Source organism: Pristis pectinata, chromosome 3 (assembly GCF_009764475.1).
Source record: "Pristis pectinata isolate sPriPec2 chromosome 3, sPriPec2.1.pri, whole genome shotgun sequence".
Lineage (NCBI taxonomy): Eukaryota > Metazoa > Chordata > Chondrichthyes > Rhinopristiformes > Pristidae > Pristis > Pristis pectinata.
In genome coordinates this window covers 117,486,237-117,508,550 of record NC_067407.1, presented here as the reverse complement: position 1 = coordinate 117,508,550, position 22,314 = coordinate 117,486,237, and the positions used below count along the sequence as shown (strand labels likewise).

The 22,314-nt window shown below is 39.4% G+C and overlaps 1 protein-coding gene and 1 long non-coding RNA gene across 4 annotated transcripts in view; one reads left to right on the top strand and one right to left on the bottom strand.

Moving 5' to 3' along the window:
• The window catches only part of LOC127568095 (uncharacterized), a 35,265-nt gene extending 34,426 nt beyond the window's left edge, over nucleotides 1–839 (bottom strand). The window contains exon 1 of the long non-coding RNA XR_007955968.1: nucleotides 790–839. This is a non-coding gene — a long non-coding RNA (uncharacterized LOC127568095). The remainder of the gene's footprint in view (nucleotides 1–789) is intronic.
• The window catches only part of LOC127568094 (protein kinase C epsilon type), a 505,158-nt gene extending 497,544 nt beyond the window's left edge, over nucleotides 1–7,614 (top strand). For all 3 annotated transcript variants that reach the window (XM_052011402.1, XM_052011403.1, XM_052011401.1), the window contains one exon: nucleotides 4,855–7,614. In XM_052011402.1, the coding sequence (XP_051867362.1) occupies nucleotides 4,855–5,001 (147 nt within the window). In that variant the 3' untranslated portion in view covers nucleotides 5,002–7,614. The remainder of the gene's footprint in view (nucleotides 1–4,854) is intronic.
• The last annotated feature ends 14,700 nt before the right edge of the window (nucleotides 7,615–22,314 follow it).

Here is a 22,314-nt window from a genome sequence, read left to right as displayed (position 1 = left end):
GCATGAAAAAGTTGCCCCTCAACTTCCTTTTAAATCATTCCCTTCTCACCTTAAACCTATGTCCTGTAATTTTAGACTCCCCTACTCTGGTAAAAAGACTGTGCCCATCCACTTTATCAATGCCCCTCGTGATTTTATATACCTCTATAAGGTCACCCCGCAGCCTCCTATGCTCCAGGGGAAAAAGCCCCAGCCAATCCAGTCTCTTCTTGTAGTTTAAGCCCTTCAGTCCCAATAACATCCTCATAAATATTTTGTGCACCCTTTCCAGCTTAATGACATCCTAGGCAACTAGAACTGCACACAATACTCCAAGTGTGGTCCCACCAGTGACTTGTACAGTTGCAACAGGCTGACAGGAGAGTTGAGAGGGAAGATTTGTTTGATGGCATCACTCTTGAGATGGCAAAAATGGCAGAGTATGATCAACTTAATGTCATCCTGGTGAGCAGAAGAAGAGGGCATGGTGTTGGTCATGGTGGTGGGTGCCTGTTGTGGTTCTAGGAGGAAGCTGAAGAAGAGGTGGGGACGAAAGTGCATGAAATTATGAACTAATATCGAAAATAGTAGACAACTTAGAATATCATGCTTGGAGATCTCTAACCATTACTTCCTGATTTATACTTTACAACACAGAAGGATGATACTCAGCTCATCAAATCCATGCTGGTTCCCAACAGACAAATCTCTTCAGTGCTTTTCTCCCTTTTCTCATTTCCCTGTAGCCCTGCAACTTATTCCCTCATAACACTCATAAACTCCCACTCAAATCTTTCTTTTGCCACTTACCTATGCTCAGGGGCAGTTTACAGTAGCCAACAATATACCAGCTCATCTTTGGGATGTTGGAGGAAAGCAGAGCAACAAGCAGAAAGTCATGGAGTCACAGGGAGAATGTGCAACTCCACACAAAGAGCAACCCAGGTCAGGATTGTGTCCAGGTCTCTGGAGCTGTGGAGCAGTAGTATTTACTGCTGCACCACTATGCTACGTGTGTTTCATTTGGCATGGATCCAACTGAACTGGTATCTTGCACTTCGTGTTTCGAGTCGTTAACTCACATTCACTTTGGCTTTTCAGTTTTTAAGATAGGGTTGCAGTATACTATCTTTGCTATGGTTGTTGAATTGTGTTACTAATTGAAATGTTTCAGCAGATTGTCAGGGAGGGTAACTTCAGTAATAACAAAACCAATGCCAGAGGATAGAATGTACAATTAAGTGCATAGAATGAATTATTGAAAAAGTTCATATTAAGGACTTCTAAGTATGCTGTTTGTGGTTTGGGTGGTTCATCCAATCAGTCTGCACAGCCTTTCCATTTCCTGCTTATCTGACAGTCAACTGCACAGTAATTTTAGGACATTGTATGTCTGGGAGAATCACATTTGACATCTACACGGAGGTTTCAGAGAGGCTCTTTGAGAAAGGTGATGAAGAGGGCACTGGTGTGTGGTTTAACCACAGCTACCCAGTGCCATATTACTCCTCTGCATTAACCACAACTATAACTGTCGAATGTCTGCGTCTGAAAGTGGTTTGAAAAGTTCATGAACTTTCAGACCTATCCAGACACGTAGGGACACATGTGCGCGCGCGTGAACACACACACACACACACACACACACACACACACACACACACAATTGAAATTTTATTACAGGAGCTTTTTATGTGGTCCTGAAAACAAAACTTTTGTACAATGTTTGATCAATGCTACTGCTCAAGATTAGATCCTGAATCAAGCAGTTTAAACAGTTTCAAGTATTTTAAATTTATCTATGTCCAGCCCTAATCCAGTTTTAACAGTACAGTTTCTAAATTTTGTTACTTTATATGTATGAGCCATGCACACATTTTGAATGGACAATGAAGCCTCTCAAAATCAAGTCTTCTCTTTTGTGTTGCAATATAAAGTTACATTCTTCATTCAGTACTTCTTCGTTAATTCATTTTTCATGATCTGGGCATCACTGGAAGTCTATCATTTATTGCCAATCCCTAATTGCACTCAAGAAAAAGATGGTAAGCAACCTTCCTGAACAATTGCAGTCTTTCTGGTGAAGGTAATTCACATGGTGCTGACAGGTAAGGAGTTCCAGGATTTAGATCCAGTGACAATGAAGGACCAGAGATATATTTCAAAACCAGGACTGTGTGTGACTTGGAGTGAGCCTACAATTGTCGTGTTCTAAAGCACCTGCTGCCTTGCGGTGGTAAAGGTTACGGGTTTGGATTTTTTTGTTTGGAGTGGCCTAGGTAAACCAAGTGCATTTTGTAGATGTATGCTCTGTGGCCACACTTGTTGATGGTCATTGTCTGGTAATTCTGTGGTGTAAATGTTACTTGCCACATTTCAGCCTAATACTGATTGTTGTCAAGGCCTTGCTACATGCAGCTATGGACTGCTTCATTTACTGAGGAGTTGCAAATGGAATTGAACATTGTGCAATCATCAGGGACCATCTCATTTCCAACCTTGTAATAGAAGGAAGGTCATTGGTGAAGCAGCTGAAGATGGATGGGCCTAGTACACTGCCCTGAGGAACTCCTGCAATGATTTCTGGAGGCTTGAATGATTGACTCCAAAAATAACGACCACCTTCCTTTGTGAGAAGTATGACTCCAACCTTTGGAGTATTTACTCTTGATGCCCATTGACTTCATTTATACCAGGGGTCCTTAATGTCACACTCAGTTCAATGCTGCTTTGAAGTCAAGGACAGTTATCCTTACCCTACCTCAGATTCAGGCCAAGACTGTGATGAGGTCTGGATTGGTCCTGGGGAAACCTATATTGGGCATTGGTGAACCACTTGATTACATTGTGAATGACACCTGCCATCAGTTAGCCGATGATTGAGAGTAGATGGATTGGCTGTCAGCATCAGTGTTTGTTCTCATGCGTTTCTGATCAAGATAAAATGGTGCCGTGTAAAACCAGAATCAAGATTATCTTTCAAAGACATTGTACAGTCTGCCACTGCAAGTAAGCAGCCTTCAATTAGGCTGGCATTTAACAAATGTTACCAATTGCCCCTACTAGGCAGTACAGAGCTGCCTTATTGAACCCCTGCAGTGATGAAGGTCCTGTAACTGAGCTATTAAGTATGGACATAAAACATAGAACACTACAGCACAGTACAGGCCCTTTGGCCCACAATGTTGTGCCGAAATTTTATCCTGCTCTAAGATCTATCTAACCCTTCCCTCCCACATAGCCCCCTATTTTTCTATCATTCATGTGTCTATCTAAGAGTCTCTTAAATGTCCCTAATGTATCTACCCCCACAACCTCTGCCGGCAGAGCGTTCCATGCACCCACCACTCTCTGTGTAAAACTTACCTCTGACATCTCCCTTATACCTTCCCCCAATCACCTTACAATTATGTCCCCTCGTGTTAGCCATTGTCGCCCTGGGAAAAAGTCTCTGACTGTGCACTCAATCTCTGCCTCTTATCATCTTGTACACCTCTATCAAGTCACCTCTCATCCTCCTTCTCTCCAAAGAGAAAAGTCCTAGCTCACTCAACCTATCGTCATAAGACATGGTCTCCAGTCCAGGCAACATCCTGGTATATCTCCTCTGCACCCTCTCTAAAAGCTTCCACATCCTTTCTATAATGAGGCGACCAGAACTGAACACAATACTCCAAGTGTGGTCTGACCAGAGTTCCTTAGAGCTGAAACATCACCTCGTGGCTCTTGAACTCAATACCCCGACTAATGAAGGCCAACACTCCATACGCCTTCTTAACGACCCTATCGACCTGCATGGCAACCTTGAGGGATCTATGGACATGGACCCCAAGATCCCTCTGTTCCTCCACAAGTGTTTCTGGATTTTGCACAGAGCTACAGATATGTTTCCAAGTCAGTGTGGTGTGGGACATGGAAGTAAATGCATGCAATTGCAGCCCTTGTCATTCTAGGTGGTTGAGGTCATGGCCTTTACAGGTGCTGACAAGTCTTGGCAAGTTGCTGCCAAGCATATTGTGGGCAGTAAACTATGCAGTCATGGTACACAGATGAAGAATTGAATATCAGGGTTAGTGGATAGGGTGCGAGTCAAACAGTTGCTTTGTCCTGGATGATGACAGGCTTTTTGTATTATTGAACTTTTTAAAAGGTAGTTGACACCATCAATGAGAGGGACTTTGCAGCATTCTTCTCAAATTTGGCTACCATAGTTTTTCTCCACCTTGCACCTGCTTCATAACAGCATGCAAACCGAGGTCTTAACTAACAGATCCACAACAGGCACAATCTCATTTTACACTGGCATCAAGCATAGCCATGCCCTCATCCCAAAACTTCGCGGTCTTTCTCACATCAAATGCCGAACCTCACATCCAACAAGTTTCCCACTGATGGAGTTAATCTACAGGAAACTGTTTAGCTTCCACTCCAGAACAATGGTCATCCCAACTTCAGTCACGGAGCTCCAGTACACAGATAACACTTCAGAGGTCAAGCTCCAAGTCCCTAAACTGCATTCATCCATGCTGAAGTATTGGAAGCTAGGCTTCCAGCAGAAGACTGCACTCAGCATGACACAAGGGTAGGCAGCCATAGGTTTCAGTGTAACGGACAATATCACCTATTATTTTTCTTCCACTTTAACCAGAAGCATAGTTGAACTGACTGTAGACATAAATGCTTTCTGTGTGTCAATATAAACATCACCTCTTCAAAGCAGTGGAGACAGCAATTTCATGTGGACCAGTTTCAGTTATTGTAACTAATATTGCACAGTTTGGTTCTTATGTCTTTGAATCAATATTCTTTATTTCTCAGGTTCCAAAGCTACTGTTAATATTTGTCCTACTAAAATACTTCTCATTGTTCTTTTAGAAAACCAAAAGGGATGTGAACAACTTTGACCAAGACTTCACACGTGAGGAACCTGTATTGACGTTGGTGGATGATGCTATTGTTAAACAAATAAACCAAGATGAATTCAAAGGTTTCTCTTATTTTGGTGAAGAGTCAATAGCCTAAGACATCCTGGTGCTGCCATGACATGCCAATACCATGCAATGGTCTGACAAACCTAGCAAGTTTTTAGGATCAAGTTACTTAGTACTGTGTAGTACCTGTATTTCCCTGCAGTAATAAGTGTTTATGTTTCTACTTTGTTTTCATTTAAATTAATGCACTCCAAGATTTTGATTCCTTAATTTCTGTTTAGAGATGATTATGTTGCCCATATTTTCAGCCCTTCACTGCAACTGGGCTTTACAGAAGAAACTTGTGTGTGTAATGCAAACAGTATTAAAAGTACTGTATTACTTGTAGTACTGCAGGTTCATTCATATACAGCAGGAACTCCGGTACAAGGAAGTGGAACAGCTGTGCATCAACAAAAGCATGTGAAGCAGAACTACATACCAGAGCTTGACTTGGGAATAGAAGCTTAGGAAAATCAACCATTGGCCAGCTTGCCTTGCCAATCAGTTGATTATTCCACCAGTGTGGAAATTGCTCAGGCAAAGAGAAAGGGTTACAGAGTGGTTTATTTTATTACTTTTATCTTTTTGTGGAGATCTTACACTGTTTTAAATTGTCACTTTTTGTGCAATTTTAGTGAATTAGGATGTTTGAAATCACATCATACATTTGGATGCTGCCTAGCCTAGATGAATACTCAACCAAGTAGATTGCAAGTCAGTCATGATTGTGTGCTCACCTAGATGACTACTCAATTCTTTGGTGACTGTCCTACAGCATACAGTGTAATATTTTGCTGTAACCTAGATCTTGAACAATCACATTGCACTGAATTGTAGGCTTTATTTAAAACCCATGCTTGTCACCAAAACCAGAGTTATTTGAGTTATTTGTTATAGTAGTGTGTTAATTTGGCACATTGCACAAATTCTTGTTTATACTACTGCCCCTCACCTGTACTATATTTTTTAAATGTGTATCTTATTTTTAACTAAGAATTGAGGGTATGAAATATTCACCATTACACCCAGGCAATATAGACAACTGACGATCAAATGACACAAAAACTGACAAGATATAGGATGGAGAGCATTGTTTGACCTTTTAGGAGTAATCCTCTGAAAATTGTGACTGTGGTTGAGGATATGATAATGTATGTGTATGCTAATGAGCAGGTCCTTTATGGTTGTATTTTATTTTAGTATTTCATATGAGTATGAAAGTGAGTGAATGTGTGTTTGCATGCATGTGTGTGTGCCCCTAAAGTCACTTATAATTTTACTGGATTGGTATCCCAGTTACTGGGACCCACATTAACTGATGCATCTGGATTCCCAGATGTGCAGAAGTACTTGTGAGTCGCAAGGTAGCACTAAAAAGGGCTCTTTGCTTTTTGTACAGGCAAAAAGTTGTAAATACTGTTTGCTGCAAGGCCTGTGGAGTTCATCGAACAGTATCAACTGCTGCATGTTCAGGCATATTATATATATATTATATATATATATATTATATATATATATATATTAGTCATTGAAATAAAGTAATTAATGATAATGTCCATGTGCAATACTCTGTGTATTTGTTCAAATTGCTGTCTAACAAGTTGACTTTTTTTGTCCAATGTCATAACCTTGTATTAAGCTATACTGGAGCTCTTGTCGAGTGCTTCAAACTGCATTAAGGGTATTATTAAACAGTAAGATGGATATTATTGCAAACATTTGCAGTGTTGTTACAATTGCTCTCTTAAGGCAAGTTTGTTCAGAATAGATTAGAGTTGAAGGGGCATTTTTTTATTATTTATGTGGCAAGAGGCCTTTTTGTATGCAGAACTTACAGGTTGGAACATTTTTTGTATCCTGTACATTCCTCAAGCTTCAATCTACTGTTTTAAGCATGAGATTCATGGTGATATTGATATAAAGCAGGCCTTGGACTTAAGCACACTTGTATTTAGATTGTACAGTTGTAGGACAAATAAGACAGGTGATCAAGTTGGTTCAATTAGTGTAAATGGGTGCTTGATAGTCAGTGCAGACTCTGTGGGCCAGAGGGCCACTTTCCGTGCTGGATGACTCATTGACTGTATGATTGTGAAAACTTTGCATGGACAGATAATCATTCCCTCATTGTCAACTTTTCCTTGACCATTCATTATCGGTTTACATTCACAGAAATCTTTATTACCTCCTGACTCAATTATAAGACTTTCATTGCTCTTAAATGTGGAAGCAAGTTGCAGAGCTTCCCCATCTGTAGTTGTATCTTCTCCTTTCCAACATCTGCCAACTTCAATGCAAAAATAAAGTGGCAGTGTTTCTGTCTTTGTGCTTCTCCTTTCTCATTTACCTTCTTTTACATAGAAGAAAGGAATCGCATGTCTGCTTTATGGAGAGCGATAAAAAGGTTTGTCTCCAAAAACAAGGCTAAAAAATTACCTCTTTTTAACTTAAGTAATGTACAGAATGAGTCTGGCTGAATCAAAATGTTTTAAGTTTAGTTTCTGTTTTTTTTGTGATGCTTTGTTTGTACAAAAGTTGTTTTCTTCATGGATGTATTTTAACTCTCCTGCCATTTGTAGTGTTATTTCATTGTAAACCTTATTAATGTGTGCCAAATGTACTGTATGCAACAGGATGTGAATGTGTAATGTTTGTTTTAAGACCCAATAAAAGAAGTACAATGTCAATGCAAGACCCATTAGATTTCTTTTAATTCTTAATTGCAGACTTGGATATTTATTGGAGTAGCTGAGGATAAGAGCTGAGTTTCAGATGGAAAGCCTGGACATTGGAGTTTCCCCACACACATTTCATGGAATGTGTCTTTTGGCTTGACAGGTTTAGCCCCAGAAGTTAACCAGGTCGATAAGCTCGGCTTTCAGTTGTGTGCAGAGGACTCCAGAGCAAGCCACAGGATGAATTCAGGTCGATGTCCATTACTGGAGAAAATGAATGGTCGGAATTTGGGGGTGTTTATATTGGGGGGATGGTAGGGTGTGATAAGACCTTGCAAATGAGAGAGAAAGTGCTCCTTGAAACTATTTCTCTGCTGCAAAAAAGTGATTGAATCAGGAGCTCCGATTCTCATTAGTGTTCAGAAATTGATAATCTTTCTCCAAATTCCACCTCTGGAAAACCCAGGAGCTCCCGGATTAGGGTTATTTCTCTGTTTTCTCCTGTGCTTTCCCCAGACCCAGCAATTTTTAATCTGATCCACTACATGCATATCTGAGTTCATTACAGCAAGAGGTTGAAGAAGGCAGTCGGTACATTGCAAAGGGGATCAGAATTTAGATATAGAGAAAAATTATTATTGTACAAGATGTTGCTGAGCCCACACCTAGAGTACTATGCACAATTTGGTCCCTTTATTTTTTAAAGGATATACTAGTGTTGGAGGCAGTCCAAAAGAGATTCACTAGGCTAATTCCTGGGATGAGAGGGTGGTCCTGTTAAAAGCAACTAAAGAAGTTGGATCTGTATTGTTTTGGAGTTTAGAAGAATGAGGAGTGATCTTTTAAACCATATAAGATTGTAGGGGCACGTGACAGGGTAGTTATTGAGATGTTTCCACTAGTGGGAGATTTCAAATAGGGAGACATAGTTACAAGGTAAAGGCACAACCATTTAAAACTGAGTTACGTAAGAATTTCTTCTTGAAGTGGATGGTGAATGTCTGAAATTCTTTCCCTGGAGAATTGTGGAGGCTGGATCATTGGATGTATTTAAAGAGAAGGGGGATGGAGGGCTTTAGCACAGAAGAGGAAATAAAGTCAGCTGAGTGACTGATTCCTGCTCCTATTTTCTTGTGCATAAATAATGTTCTGCCCTGGAAATTTGTTGAGAGTGCTTTAATCTGGGTCATTTAGTATCTTATCTGCCATCCTTGGAATAAAGAGATATTCTTAGATGTTTCTGGCTTTAGTCCATGTAGGCAGATGTTACAGTTTCCAAGCTGGATGCTAAATGTTGCAAACACCACCCTAATATTCTCTAATTTTGTAAGAACATACTGTATAACAGTATTTGTAAACTGGGTATGGAGCTGTAGATAAAATTAAAACAGGAGATAAGGGAGGAAATCAGGACATTTCATCAAGGCTTTTATAGAGAATTTAAAAAATCATTTGTAAACTATTAGTAAAAAATCAAAAATAGGGCAATTTTTTTTTGTTATTGTGCTTGGGTGTATTACATTACCTGAATGCAGTCCACAGGAAAAATAAAACTTGGTCTGAGGGGATAGCACATTCCTAACAAATAAACCCAATCGCCTTCCTGTTAATTAAACTATAATTGGAAAATCAGACAACCATTGTTACCAAATTTTCATTCATAGGAAATTCTGCCCAAGATCTCAGCTTTTGTCCTGTCATTGTCCACTGTCTCCTCGAGGCTTCAGGGGCTATCAGATTAACAAAAATAATTAAAAAGATTAATGCAATGTGTCCTTTTATTCTGGGGCAAATGGAAGGCTTGGAATTTATGTCACAGCTATATAAAGCTCTGGCAAGACCCTACTCTGTGTATTGTGTTCAGTCTGGGCACCAATCCTGACATTGGAGTGACAAGCCAGGGAGGAGATACCATGGAAATTCACCTGGATGATGATCAACAATTGAGATATGTTAATTAAACAAATTCCTAAGTTAGTTGGAGCTAATTTTCTCTGACCAGATCATGGTACCTTAACATTTTAATTCTTTAGGTGCTGGGCTAGAGACAACATTGGTAATGCTTGCATTTATTGTCCATTCATCGTTGCTCCTGGAATGAGGAGGCAGTTAAGGCAGTCAACGACATTGGTCAACTGGAGTCGCATTTAGACCAGACTGGTTAAGACCAGAAATTGTTTTCCCTGAAAGATATTGGTGAGCCAGACAAGTTTTCATGACAGCCTTATAGTTTCATGATTACTATTACCGAGGCAAAAAAATTTATTCTAGATTTATTGGATTACTTGAATTTAAATTCCCAGATGCCCTGATGGGATTCAAACTTGTGTCCCTGGATCAATGGTCCAGGACTCTAGCTGCTATTTTAATAACATACCTACTATGTTAGTATTTTCGTTGAGCTAGACCATTTAGAGGTAATGTCAGGAAACACTTATTCACACAAAGAGTGGTGGATGTCTATACTCTCTCCACAAAAAGAAAGGGCTGAGTCTGGGTCAATGAAAATTTAAAGACTGAGACGGACAGATTTTTGTCCTGTGGGTTTATTCATTGTTTGGCAGTGGGTGTCACTGACATGGCCAACATTTATTGCACATCACTTAAGAAGGTGATGTGAATAACTCAAACCAAGGCTTCCAAAGAACCAAAATAGTAATTGTAGAGTGTAGATGTTAAATATGTTTGCACAAGTTCACTTTCTTGTTTTAACAGAAATACTAAGTTGTTAATGTTAAATGCAAACATCACAAAATGTGATATCACCTCTGTGAAAATTTAAGGCTCACAATCCAATATGACAATTAATGCTCTAAGAAAAATATGTATACATAAATGTGCTTGAATCTGTCAGAAGGGCAAAGTATCATTGACACCTTTACTGACAGTCAGTAAAAGGATTCACAAGAGAAATATTAGTGTTTGGACACATTGGTGAATTTTCCAATAATTTGTTCAGACTTCCAGAACAATTAATCTTAGTTAAAAGGATATATTATTTCATAATTGATGATAATGTACTGAGAGAAATCTGTAAAAAAAAATAAGTTTTTTTTTATTTTAACATAGATATTCCAATGTTTTCTGAGATCTCCTTGGAGGTCCTAGTGGAAAAGGTGAGTGCAAGGAAAGTTCTCTTTCCCACAACTTGGAAGACATTTCTAAAAATTTTGTGTCCCAAATCGTCCTGCAAAGAACTTATGGAGAGGTCATGACAAAAGAAACAGACAAAGCTGGAAATATTCTACAGGTCAGGCAGCATCTATGGAGAACTAATGGTTCAGCTCAATGGCTTGTAAATGTGCATTTTACTATGTTTTGCATATTTGAGAATAACTAAGATTTTGTTGGGTGTGGATCTGCCTGAAGTTGCATTGGCCTTAATGAAAACATGACTAGATTTTCCGACTTCATCTGTGACCTAGTCTTGTACTACATTTAACGATATCAATAGTATAATCAACACACCTTTTGAAAAGCCCTGATGCAGGGTTTCAACCCGAAAAGTTGACAATTCCCCCGCAGATGCTGCTCGACCAGCTGAATTCCTCCAGCAGATTGCTCGTGGCTCCAGATTCCAATATCTGCAGTCTCCTGTCTCTCTTTGGTTAATGTTTTTGTTTCTTTTTTTTGTCTGCTCTGCAAGACTTTCAACATGCTTCCAAAGAGCATCATATTTCACAAGCAGTAAAACAGGTTCCATTAAATTCTCACGATTGTTATTTGAATCGTTAACTACATAGGCAATTTCAAACAGATTTCTTCTCTGATAACTCACTCGTATTTTCCAAACAGTTTTTTTTTTCTCCTCAGATGTGATAAACAAAATTAAGTTGAGATTGCAATTCTGCTTTTATACCTAGTTCATCTGGTGCCGAATCATATGGTATCCATCCCTGCTTCCTTCACTCCATTGAGGAAAGCATCCATGTTGTTTTCCCTATGAGACATATAGGCTGTGCAAAGTGATGTTTTCCTCTGACTTGATCACGAAAGCATAAACTGGTAAGTTTAAATACATTTTTAGGTCCAAGTGAATTTTAGAAACTAGGCTTTTGGTGATAATAAAGGAAAAATGTCCATCTATATAGCACCTTTCACACCTTGGGCAAGAACTAATCTTAGATTTGGGGTGACAGTGAAATCCCAGAAGACTTTTGAGATTGATTCATTTGGGATAACTTTTCATTATCTCTTTTCTGGTGACTGAGGTTGTGCAATATATCAAAATTTCAGAAAATATGAGAAAAAGGAAAAAAAAATGATCACATGCTACACCAACAGATCAAGGGCCAAAAGGCAGACCACATTTAAAAGTAAAAAAAAGTTACATGTTTTACACCAGAAGAAGAAAAAAAGTAATTTAAAATGCACCCGACATGCTGAACTGTTTAAAAATCCTATCCGAAAATAATGCAACCTCGGCATTATTATTTACCTTTACTGGGAGAGATATTTTGAAATGCTGACATTAATCGATTTTTCAATGCTATCAGAACATTTTCAGAAGTAAAATGGCAAATGGGTTTGTGCACAGCAAACAATGTGATGAGAGCAAGTGTCTTGTGTACAAAGATGACAATAATGATAAATGTTTATTGAAAGCACATATTTAACATCTTGACAGGTGACTTTGCAACTTGGTACACAGCATCACACACTCGTTCCAAGATCATGTTCAGAGCTGAAATCTTGTGGATGGGGTCAGATATCCATGATTCTTCCTTTGTAACATAGTTAGCAAAAAGTTGACCAGAGAACCTTTTATTCTCCCCCAAATTGGATGTTAGTTTCCAAACTTAGCCACCTTTTAATAGTTCAATAGGAAAAATCATGATTAGAACAAAATAAAGGCAACCCTACCTTGTGAAATTTAATTTACTTTATAGTAATAAAGGAATTGAAAGGTCAGTTAGGGAACAACTGCCTTGTTCAGAACACTGAAAATAATCCTCGAGCTAGTTAATCAAGCCTACGTAAACTGTCTTCACTTGAAAGGCATTGTCTCAGAAGGATTTGGATGCAAATGTATCAAAAGGAAAATGGATGCCTACAAGAGAAAATAATATTAAGAAAGAATAATTTTATACATGTACCCTTCTTGACTACAAGAAATCTCAAATAATTTCACAGACAATGAAGTACTTTTGATGTTTGGTTACTGTTGTATTGTGGGAAAATGTACTGAATAAAAATAGATAAAATACAGGAAATTAGAATTAAAAGGATAGAACTGCAATGCTAACAAACAATGAAAAAAAGCTTAATAGGCTCAAAATCTGTTCATGTTCTATTTAATAAAGTATCAAAACATTTATAAAAATCATCTATCATCAGTTAATACATTAAAGAAGAACATAGACAATGAGCAGTGTAGTAGCTCACTGCCATTTAAACCAACAAGTACTTTTTCATGGGTTTGTTCTACTGTAAACTAGTAATATGGATTGTACCAACAGGAGTAGGAGTCAAACACAAATCAGGGAAACATCCCTCTAGATAGTTAAAGAAAGTGATTGAGCAGGGCTGACTTTAACTGTATTCAGCATGGAGAAACAAATAGGTAGTTAACTACCAATTGAAATCTTGTTCCATTTTCATTATCTTCAATTACAGCCTGTTCCACTGAGTAGTCAATAAGAATACCCACCTGAAACCAATGAGATCTTTCATTACATAAGTAAATTGGCATTTAAGTATACTAATTTTACTACAGCTGTAATTTTAAATTAGTTTTAAGTCAGAAATTTCTTGGAAAAACAGGAGGTAGCGGTCATAACATGGTATGTTAATTTTGCTTTATTTTGAGTCCAGAAATGGATGATCTTGGCTTTACCCTACTGCCAGCAAAACCCTCCTGAAATTCCCTCATAGTAACTTGTCTTATTGCCAGCCACTGCCTGTATCTGGTACTCTGCTGTTGCTTATCGGTCCCTACACAACAGCTCCCTGATGGCTTTGTACAATTAAGGTCAGACCTTATCAGCTATTATCTTCTTTCCCTCTCTTAGTACCGCTCCCCCAACCTGCTCACTTCCAACTTCTGGTTAAGATGAAGTCCAGTGTGTCAAATTGGGTTAACATTACTCATCTCTTAATGTAGATTTGCAGGAGGCAAGTAACTTTAAAAAAAAAGCACCGGCCACATAAAAAGAGGAATTTAAAATAGGGTTCAGAAAACTGATAGCAATGATGTGGCTGCAATACCAAAACAATATATCTTGAGCATGCATCATAGATTTATAGGATTGTTACAGCCCCAATGATGGCCATTCAACCCATTAAGTTTGTGTTGTCTCCTAGGCCCTATATTTATGCATTGAAAAGGCCTAATTCTTGTTCAGAAATACCTGTCGGATTAAGCATCGATAATTCTGTTGCAAAATTGTTTATGCTTTACACACATTTCACGTCAGAAAATGAGAGCCTTGCATGCCACTTTATTCTGCATTCTTGCTTGTGTCCTATCCTCTGCATATTGCACATATGGGAGGACAGATGTCATAAACCAACTCTTAATTTTCGCCATTACATCAGAAATACCCTGTAAATCAGAAAAAAAAGTACTTGTGAATTGGTATAAATGAACCATTAGCAGGAGGCACAAACCCACAAACTACTAAATGGGAGCTGCCAGTAAAAATGCTGGTCAGAATTATAATTGCAACATAAAAGTTAAGCATTGTGAGGTGAATCCTGACTTATGCATGTTGCAGTGCAAGTCTTTTTCTAATGAATTTTTTTGCTCCACACCTTCACTTATTGTCACGCTTTATGGAGTTTGTGGTGCAGATGAAAGCAGTATCAATGTACCACAGAAAACCGGTTCTTAGCATCGGATAACATTTTAAGTAGCAAACTGTCAATATCTCTGTCGAGCCACACCCTTAAGGGGAAGAGCAATTGATTAGATTTGAATTGTACAATAATCCTTATTTTCATGAGAGAGGGAAATAAGGATAGAGATGGTTTACAACAGCACACAACCACCCCACTGCAGGCACCACAGAAATAGTAGCACAAACTAAGTATATCTCAGATCCTATGTGTTCTGACTGGCTTTCTCTCTCAAAGGCCAGCTTTGCCCAAAACATAAGTCACAGAGGGAGCTCCCAGCCAGTATCACACATTCAGTGAGTGGTTCCTGTTGTCTGAGGTTGGGTTCAGTGATAGTCTGTCACAAGTAGTTCGGCTGGCTGTAATATGAAGTGCTTCTTAGCAGAGAGGATGTACTATATCAATAGTTTTGCTCACAATGGAATGCACAAAACTGAACCATACCTAACATATCAGTTTAATTCCACCATATGATCTGCTGTGTTCAACAGACATCTGACAAAGCCTTCAAATTTAGAGCATTTTTGTAATCAACGAAAAGAAAAATTGAATGGAACGTAAAATAATGTAGAATTTCCTGAGTATTATGCTGGGGTGTGTGTAGATAATCCTGCAAAAACTTGTATTGGACTTGAACCACAATCTTCAAGACCATTGCTGCCAACAGACCATGCTTATACTAGAGAAAAGGTCATGTTACCAAAGAAAATATGTAATGCAACAAACGTTTGCCTTGCACAAATGGGGGACTTCCACACAGGACAGAGCAGCAAGTCTGCAGATTTGGAAATTGTGGACAAGCACCAGGACTTCACTTTGCAAACTGCTTGATCTCAGAAATGCCAATAACATCTTCAGTTTTCTCTTTTGGCAGTTAACAGAACCTTTCTTTGGTGGTGTGCCTCCCACACAAACCATGCACTCAGACAATAGAGTCATCATTTATGTTTCATATATTTACTCATGATATTGCTTAATTAGGAAAAAAAAGTTCATGTCACCTCTGTATTAAATATGCAGTTAATTCTGGAAACTTAATGTTTAATGCAAGTCTTTTATCTAGTTTCATATCAAATCTCCTTCCCACCCTTTGGAACAACAACTAAGCAGATTTAGAAAGAGCCAAGAGAAGTGAAACTAAGAATGAGCACTTCCTCCATTGGGAACTGTGGTCATGAACCTGCATTGTGCATAGCAAGGCTCCTCTTAACAATATTATTAGAATTTGGCATTAGTGTTATTATCATTGAAGTAGCAGATTAGCAAAAATGTTCAGCTGGAGACTTAACTGTCACAATATGTCAGTGATTGTCACTTACTTGGATAGTCTATTTGTAGGAATCTGATGTAGGAGGTAAGCAGGCTTGTTTCTACGACATATTTTATAAGTAATTCACCATATGTTACAAAACTTTTGTTATCTCCAAATTTAATGTTTCTAATGGTGGCCAGGTGTCAGGTTGCCAGAGCTTGAGAATTGGGGGTGGGGTAGAGGTTTGGTTGATTGTTTAAAAATTTGTTTGCTTTCCTGTAGCTGGGCATCTCTAATTGCATTTGAGGAAGTGGTGGTGAGCTTCTCCTTGAACCACGGTTAACCTTCTGCTGAAGGTACTCCCAAGAGCTATTGGGTAGGGAGTTTCAGGATTTCAACCCAGTGACAATGAAGGACCATTAGCATCTTTCCAGGTTAGGATGGTCTGCAACTTGGAGGGGAACCTGCAAATGGTAGTGGTCCCATACACCTGCTGCCCTTGTACTTCTTAGAGGCCGTGCGCTTCAGAGGGCAATTACCTGTGGTGTATTTTGTAGATGATACAGACTACAGCCACTGTGCACCATCGGTGGAGACAATAATATTTATGTTGGTTTCCGAGTGGGTTGCTTTGTCCTGGACCATGTCAAGCTTCTTGAGGGTTATTGGAGCTATGCTCATCAAGGTGAGTGGAGTGTGTTCCATCATGCTCCTGGCTTGGGCCTTGTGGTGATGGAAAGGCTTTGGTTCACTAGTGGTTCACTCTTGCAGAATATTCAGACTTTTACCTGCTCTAAGAACCATGGTACTTTTGTGGCTGGTCCAGCTGAGTTGCAAGTTAATAGTGAACCCAGGATGTTGATGATAGGGAACTCAACAGCAGTAATGTCATTGAGTCCCATTGGTAGATAGTTAGGCCCTCTCTTATTGGAGTTGGTATTTGCATGGTACTTCTGTGACATAAATGTTATCTGCTGCCCATCAGCCCAAGTCTGAATGTTGTCTAGGTCTTGCTGCATGCTTTTTCTGAGGAAGTACAAATGGAATTACACATTGTGCAATCATCAGCAAACATCCCCATTTCCAGCCTCATGGTGGAAGGAAGGCTATCAATGTAGCTAAAGATGGTTGGGTCCAGGACACTGCCCTGAGGAACTCCCGCAGTGATATCCTGGAGCTGGGATGATGGACCTCCAACAACCACAACCATCTTCCTCTGTATGAGGTATGACTTCAACCACTGGGATGTTTTCCATATGACACTCATTAACATCAGTTTTACGAGAGCTCTTTGATGCCACACTTGGTCGGATGTTACCTTGATGTCATGGACAGACACTCTCACCTTGTCTTTGGAGGTCTGGAGTAGAGTGGTCCTCGTGATACCTAAACTGAGCAGCAGAAAGAAGGTGATTGACAAGAAAGTACCATTTTATTCCATCACTTTGCTAAGGTCTGAGAGTAGATTGATTGAACAGTAATTGGCTGATGGTTTCTCATGCTTTTTGTGAACAGGACATATCTTGGAAATTGGAGGCTGGGGGGTTTGGGTGGGGTGGCCTAGGCCAGAGTGTCAGCTGGTCATTGCCTGGGGAGAGGGGTGGTTATGAGATTGGGAGAGTTAGGGTCCTTGCTCTGAGGTGTGGGGTAGGGAGCCAGAAGGAAAATAAATTACAGAGGACATGCCTGTGTTGGGTATACAGTGGGATGGGATCCATTCAGAAGGCCCAAGTTAAGTTACAATAACTGCAGGGCAAACGGCCCATGAACACCTGGCTGGTTTGTGAATACCCAATGACATCATGCTTTGGAACAATGAGTCCTATTTTATCCTGGTAATGCTCTGAAAAGTGTTGCATTAGAAATGGCATCATTATATACTTGTCCAGTACAGAAAACAGCTGATCAATGCATCCTTAATTTGTTTCAGGATATTTAAAACTTTATTTACAGCACGGTAACAGGTCCTTCTGGCCCAACGTGTCTGCACCCCCCATTTAAACCCATGTTAACCTACCCATATGTCTTTGGAAAGTGGGAGGAAACTGGAGCACCCGGAGGAAACACACGCAGAAATGGGGAAAACGTACAAACTCCTTACAGACAGCGACGGGAATTGAACTATGATTGCTGGCGCTGTAATAGCATTACGCTAACCGCTACGCTACCGTGCCGCCAGTTTAGTTTATGGAATGGCAAGATTCCATTCAGAAACCAATGCAATTGCATTCCACTCCAAGTTGCACCAATATTCATTCACCTAGTACTGAAAGTGGCAGTGTGACATTTGAATTTTTATGGAAAATTCTGAATATCAGGCCTCGCAATTGTGTCTGATATTGTAATAGGAATGAGAGATTTTCCACTATCCAAGCTGTTGTAATTGGAACTTCTGTCAAATCCAACTGCTGCCATGGATGATAAAAGTTCATAACAAAAACTGAGGAGCAATTGCAAATCATCAAGTGGTGCCAAGTGTGATAGGACAGCTCTAGCACTGTGATGTGTTGGCTGCAGAGCCACATGCGCTGCTGTTGACAGACGGTGAGAATTGCTTGAGTAGGAGCAAAATAGATGAATCGAAAAGGCTTTACAGGGATATAACTGCATTTCCTTCTTCCCTATTTTCACAACTGTATGTTTAAGTACGTCACTCATACTTTTCCCCATAGCAGAGGTGTCTAAAACTACAGGGCATAGGTTTAGAGTAAGAGGTTTAGAGGGAGCTGATGAAAAACTTATACACCCAGAGGTTGGTTGCAATCTGGAATGCACCTCCTGAGTGGATGGTGAGGCAGGTACTCTCACAAGATTTAAGAAGTATCTGGGAAAACATTTAAATTAGCAAGACCCAGAAGGCTACAGACTGAGTGCTGGTAAATAGGATTAGTATAGGTGAGTACTTGATAGTTAGCATAAACATAGCAGGCTGAAAGGCCTGTTTCTGTGTTGTATGACTCTTTGCCTCTATGAATCAGTGATACACATGCAGCATCAAGGAAAGCCCCTGTCTATCTTTCATGTGAACATCTGTGAATGACAGCCGAAGCTTCATGGGTAAATGCACTTAGTACTGGGTCATAAAGAAGTTTTATTCAACCTTGGATGTTTAGTAACAGAAATCACAGTGCACAGAGAGGAGCTGTCTGAAACGGCTGGCAAGATGAATGCTCTTTGCAACATCCAGATCACTCTGCTGCATATATTAGAAGATGGTGGAACTGAAGAAATATTCTCTATCCTGTATTTCTGTCCCACAAAGTGTGTCTCAGAATATGTTTAGGGGCAGGTAGAGCCAAAGGTTTATCCCAGGTCTGGGATTAATAGCCTGTTGCCATTTCTTTATTTTATGATTTCATATTTGGATCAGGAAAAATACAGAGCTCCCATAAAAATGCTGACCATTCTCCCCAGTAAACAACCAACCAAGGCAGTACCCTGATTTCCACAATCCCAATCTGTTGCTCCAACACTGCAATCTTGGTACAGTAAATTGTGGCAGTGACTGTCCCTTTTATGCTAATGACCCTCTCCACAAGACCTGGCATGTAGTCCTCCAAGAGCAAATCAGCTGTACTTCCAGCAACATTGATTATAAATTGGAAGTTCTGGATTTGTGTGTTTTAACTCCAGGATTGGAGCTTGGACTATAGCCATATTGGTATGAAATGTGCCAACCTGGCAAGCAGTCTATTAGATCTGCCCAAGGTAGGTCAAAGGGCACTTGGTGAGCTGCACTATCAAATAATTTAAGTCATATCTCAGTTGTTGACAGAGTTACATGTGAAATTCCACACAGTTAGTTCTGTCCATTATTCTTTTAAATGTCATTATGGGAAAGAAAACACAATCAGAACACTCAGATAATCTCATATGTAGCAACAAAGCCACTAATCCCTATCACTGAAATGTATCTTGAGCTATTTTCAATAGAAATGTACCTTCTGGCCCTGCTAAATTAGTCACTTGTTTTACATTGAAGTGACAAAGATAGTATCGTACGATTGGTTAAAGATGTAAATACAAGTTTTAATTATCACACTTGAATCATTTAATTTGTCTTTATCTTCTTAACCTGTTTGTAGTAAATAGAGCATACACACAAAGAAAAACTAACCATTTGTTCTGAGAGTGTGTTAAATGGTGAAAGCACCCCGATGTAAATTAACTCATTTATGTCCAAGTGTTGATTATTGTTCTGTTGGATTATGCAGGTCCTGGAAAATAGGCCCCTTGGCTGCATAGTTCCATTCTTTTCTAAATGAAACAGACATGGAGGGGGGGGGTGGGGGGAACTAATGAGAAAATTATTGCTGTATGGAGGGAAGCTGATAATAATGTTTGTACACACAATTTTTTCACTTGGTAATAACAGATCCAGTTTTGAAGTAAGTGAATGAAGACAGGGAGATGGTGAAAACAACAGCAAATGTAAGGAGAGGTGGATTTCTCTTTGAGACGCCTTCACCAAGTCTGATGATGTATGGTTAAAGAATTTAAAGGCTCCCCTGTCAATTAATTTCCATACATGTTTTCCAGTTGGACAACATAGATTTTAAGCAACAAACAATCTGCTGGAGGAACTCAGTGGGTTAAGCAGCATCTGTCAGGGGAAAGTAATTATCGAAGTCCTGACATGGAGTTTTGACCCGAAACGTCGACAATTCCTTTCCCCCCACAGATGCTGCTCCACCCACTGAGTTTCTCCAGCAGATTGGTTGTTGCTTTAGATTCCAGCATCTGCATTCTCTGGTGTCGCCAACATGGATTTTAATGTTTCCAAATTCACACACACCTAGAACAGAGGCTGCCAGCGTAGGCCATACATAGAGAAAAATTATCATCTTAAGCTACGAATACCTGCGGTATTTAAGTAAACTGGTCCAACCCTTTAAAATCTTTCATTTGAACTTTATCCAACCCTTAGTGCACGTTGTGCAAATCTTTTAGTCCTAGCTGTGGCAAGTCATTCTGAAACAGAACCAACTGCATGATGATAAACCAAATAAGGGATGTCTGCAACAGCAATAAACCAACTTATTCAAACACATACAGGGACAATTATCTAATCTTAATGCAAAAACTGGCATCAAAGGTTTAAAAACCACTGCTTATCCAAAAATATTACTTCCTGCTTTTCCAAGGGTTGTATCAATCTCAAATATTTCAAAACATTAAGATGTCTAAAATCTGCCATTCGACTACATTAAAGTATGCTACTGACAGAATTAGCTCAATTTTATGCACCTAGACTTTGACACACAAATAATCTTGAACTATTTTCAACTATAATCATTGCTGCCAGTAACTGTACAAAACACATCAGAGAATATAGTAATCTTGGACAGGTTTATGTAGACTGTGAACTACTGATCCACTGTGATTTTAAGTTATCAGATTTTGCTGGAACTGTCAGTGTAATTTAATTTTTAACCTGGGCACTCCTCCAATGCTTCCTGACCTGTTGAATATTTTCAACGATTTCTGTTTTTATTTCAGAGTTTCAGTACCTGCAATACTTGTTTTTCTGTGGTGTCACATTTTGTTTTAAATGACTTGATGGTAACAAGGTGAACAATTGTGAGAAATGTCAATTCATCAGCTTATGTATTTCAAACACATCTAACTGGTGAGTATTATCCCTTCTCAAGAGAAACAAATAATTCTACAGTATAATAAATGAGAAATCTTTGAATATGTTGAAAATGCTGATTTCCTTGACAAGAACATTACTGGTTCTTATCAAGGAACCTCCAAGAAAGAAGATGATCCAAATATGCACTGTTTTTTACTTAAAGAAATCTGAAAAGTCACTTGAGTAACATGTGTAATTCTATCTAGTTCTCACATCTGAACTTGAAAACCCCTCTGATCTGTTGCTTTCCATTTGGGCATCTACCTGCAGTTTTGCAATTTGCATTGTAGCTCAACATGCTGCAAATATATTGGGATGAATGATGGAGTGTGTCAGCAGCCTATCCTTTGCAGGGGTGCAGGACCGTCAACCTGCCATCTTGACGGTTATGTCTTGTTTAACCTGCATAGCAAGCTATGGATGCCAATTAGATGGCCTAATACCTCATCAGATTCAGTTCTGGCCAATATCTGCTGCTTTGAAAACTGGTGGAAGGTATACGAAAGTTAGTTGTGATCCCAGAGGTGAAAGGTGCAAGGTAGGGAGAGGTGGGAGAACTGGGGGATTGGTGGAAGAGAGTGTGGGGGCTGTAAGGATATGCTGAGATGAGGAGAGGTAACCATGGATGGCACTGCCCCAGGTTAATATTTATGGGGTGGGGGGTAGGGGTTCCTGGATTGCAATGTCGCACAGATGAAGAAGACACTGGTCTGAAGTTCAGAAAAACCAGATGGGACATCAGCTTTTTCTTTCCAATGTCTGCCTGAGGCAGTCAACAGAGAAGAAGATTAAATCAATGGCAAGGGTTCAGAATTTGAGGAGGAAGCCAACAGTGATAGCTTTGGCCTTTGTCAGAAATGAACCGGACTCCTGTTCACTGTATGAATGTAAATAGTCTGGGAACATATTTATCTAGACAGGCCAGCACCTACCAATTTTTTTTTCTAGCCTGCTGAAATAAGT